This window comes from Clupea harengus, chromosome 10 (assembly GCF_900700415.2).
Source record: "Clupea harengus chromosome 10, Ch_v2.0.2, whole genome shotgun sequence".
Classification (NCBI taxonomy): domain Eukaryota; kingdom Metazoa; phylum Chordata; class Actinopteri; order Clupeiformes; family Clupeidae; genus Clupea; species Clupea harengus.
Window position 1 is genome coordinate 24,483,589 of NC_045161.1, and position 2,500 is coordinate 24,486,088.

Consider the following 2,500-nt stretch of genomic DNA (forward strand, 5'->3'; position numbering starts at 1 on the left):
GTCATAAGGTTGACATAACCATGTCGTTAGTTGTCATTAGTTGTCATTACAGTCTCTCAGCCCTAATGGTAACGGAACAACAACAACAACAACAACAACTACAAAACAAAAGAGCTGTAATGGAAGAACGGGGAAATGACAGAAGACAGTGATATGTCATTCAAAATGGACAAAACCAAGATGAAGACAAACTGACCTTTTTCATCCAATGGTCAATAAGGGTGAGAGGTTTAAGAGAAAGATGAAATCAGGCTGACAAGAAGGTGCAACTGTGACATCATCAGCTGTGGCAGCTTAAAGGTTCGTTTGATGGTGCAACATGACACAGGGCTATGGTTAACGATATCATCCCTCTCTCCAGAAAGGAATCTTTCATGCAAGATTGCTTATAATTTGGAGTGGAAAAAACAGAAAATACAAACTCCCCACTGTGCAAAAAGAGTGTGAGAGCATCAGCAGCAGGCTCACAAGCAGGTGGAGGTAATAAGTCTGCCCACAGAAGAAGAGAGAGGGATTGAGTGCAAAATGCATGCCTGAAATAGATTTAGTCCACTTGTTTCCATAGAAACCTTGGGAATGCTGAGGCACAGTCACCATTTTTTTCTCAGAGGCATCTTTATGATCTTCATGAGTGAGAGAGTCTAGCTTTGTGTGTGTGTGTGTGTGTGTGTGTGTGTGTGTACGTGTTTGTGTGTCTACATGTGTGTACTGTATTTGTGAGTGTGCGCACTTGTGTGTGTGTGTGTCTTGAGAGTGCATGTGTGTTTTTGTGTGGGAGGAGGGATGTGTGAGAGTGTGGCTGCATTAGAATGTCTACACGTGTAATCATCTGTCTGCGTGTGTGAGTCTCTGAATGAGAAAAAACACGTGCGTGTGTATATGTATGTGTCTTGAGAGTTCATGCGTGTTTGTGTGTGTGTGTGTGTGTGTGTTTGTGTGGGTGGAATATTTCAATTTGCAGGGTTTCCATTAGCAGCCCCTACTATATGACCCAGCAGTGTGGTGACAGCAGAGGTGTAGGACATAACCCACGATTAGTCGCTTAATTTGCCCCATCCCTCCTTCCTCCACGCTACAAACCACTGAAAGATGCGCTCGTTAAAGAGATTACCGTTACCAGGAGCAACGTGTTCCACGTATGGAGATGTTTTGCTGTGCATCAACACAGTGCAGCTATTCTCTGGGTGCCATCGTGTCAGGGGAAACAAGAGACTGTGCTGCGCTGTCTGTCTCTCTGTCTGAGAGAGAGAGTGCATACCGGGGATACCGGGGACAAATCCCCGTGGGACACCGCAATGGTGGGCCAGCCGGTCAACCGTCAAAAAAACTGTTTTACTGACCCAGTGTTTGTCTTTTTACTGGTCCGCTCTGTCTGCCTGTCATTTTAGAGAAATGCAAACATTTTAGACTAACGCAAAGGTGGCACGCAACAGCGTGATGAGACGCCATCGAAAGCCATGGAGAAGCAGAACATGTCAAATCTAAAGGAGGGACTGAAAACAACACAGAAAAAAAACAGCTATTTCTGCTAAAAGGACTGTAATTTGTGGTTACCAAATTAGTCGTTAAGGTTGACTGTCCAGATCCTGTCTGTGATTATTGTGTAGTACAGCTATCCTGTCTGTGATTATTGTGTAGTATGGCTATCATGCCAGTGATTATTGTGTAGTACGGCTTTCCTGCCTATCTGAATCATTTTAGCTCTACTTTGTCTGCTCATGCTGGGCCCCAGAGAGAGCAGGTGAGATGTGAGGGAGGAGAGGAGAGGAGAGGAGAGGGGAGGAGAAGAGAGGAGGCATGAGGAAGGCGAAGAGCAAGAGATGGAGAGAGAGACGAGTAAACAGCAGACATGAGAGTAGAGTTGAGAGACGAGGAGAGAGGAGGAAATGAGGCCGTTGAGGAGAGAGGACATGAGATGGAACCAGGAGAGATATTACATTACCCCCCCCCCCCCCCCCCCCCCCCCCCCCTGATGAACATTCACTCTATATCAGCTCCTCCCCGCCAGGCCAGAGAGTTCACCTCTCACTTCCTCAATATTCTGCACCTCTCTCTTACTCTCTCACGTTCTCTCTCTCTTTCTCTTCTCTCTCTCTGTAACTCTCTCTGTCTTTCTCTTTTCTCTCTCCGTATCTATCTTTCTCTCTCTCTCTCCTCTGTGTCTGTAACTGTCTTTCTCTCATCTCTGTAACTCTCTCTATTTGTCTTCTCTCTCTGTAACTATCTTTCTCTCGCTCTCTCTCTCTGTTCTGTGTCTGTAACTGTCTTTCTCTCTTTCTCTCTCTCTCTGTATCTCCAGGAATCACCACTGTGTTGACAATGACCACACTGAGTACAGTGGCTAGGAACTCGTTACCGAGAGTCTCCTACGTCACCGCCATGGACCTGTTTGTCACCGTCTGCTTCCTGTTTGTGTTCGCGGCGATGATGGAGTACGCCGCACTCAACTACTACTCCTACTGCGTGAAACCTCTCTGCAGCAAGACTAAGAGATCGGTGA

General features: G+C 46.3%; 1 protein-coding gene across 1 annotated transcript in view; it reads left to right on the forward strand.

The window, feature by feature from the left end:
• LOC105895013 (gamma-aminobutyric acid type A receptor subunit gamma3) overlaps positions 1-2,500 on the forward strand; it is a 104,370-nt gene that overhangs the window by 98,083 nt on the left and 3,787 nt on the right. The window contains exon 8 of the mRNA XM_031574515.2: positions 2,300-2,496. Within this exon, the coding sequence (XP_031430375.1) occupies positions 2,300-2,496 (197 nt within the window). The remainder of the gene's footprint in view (positions 1-2,299; positions 2,497-2,500) is intronic.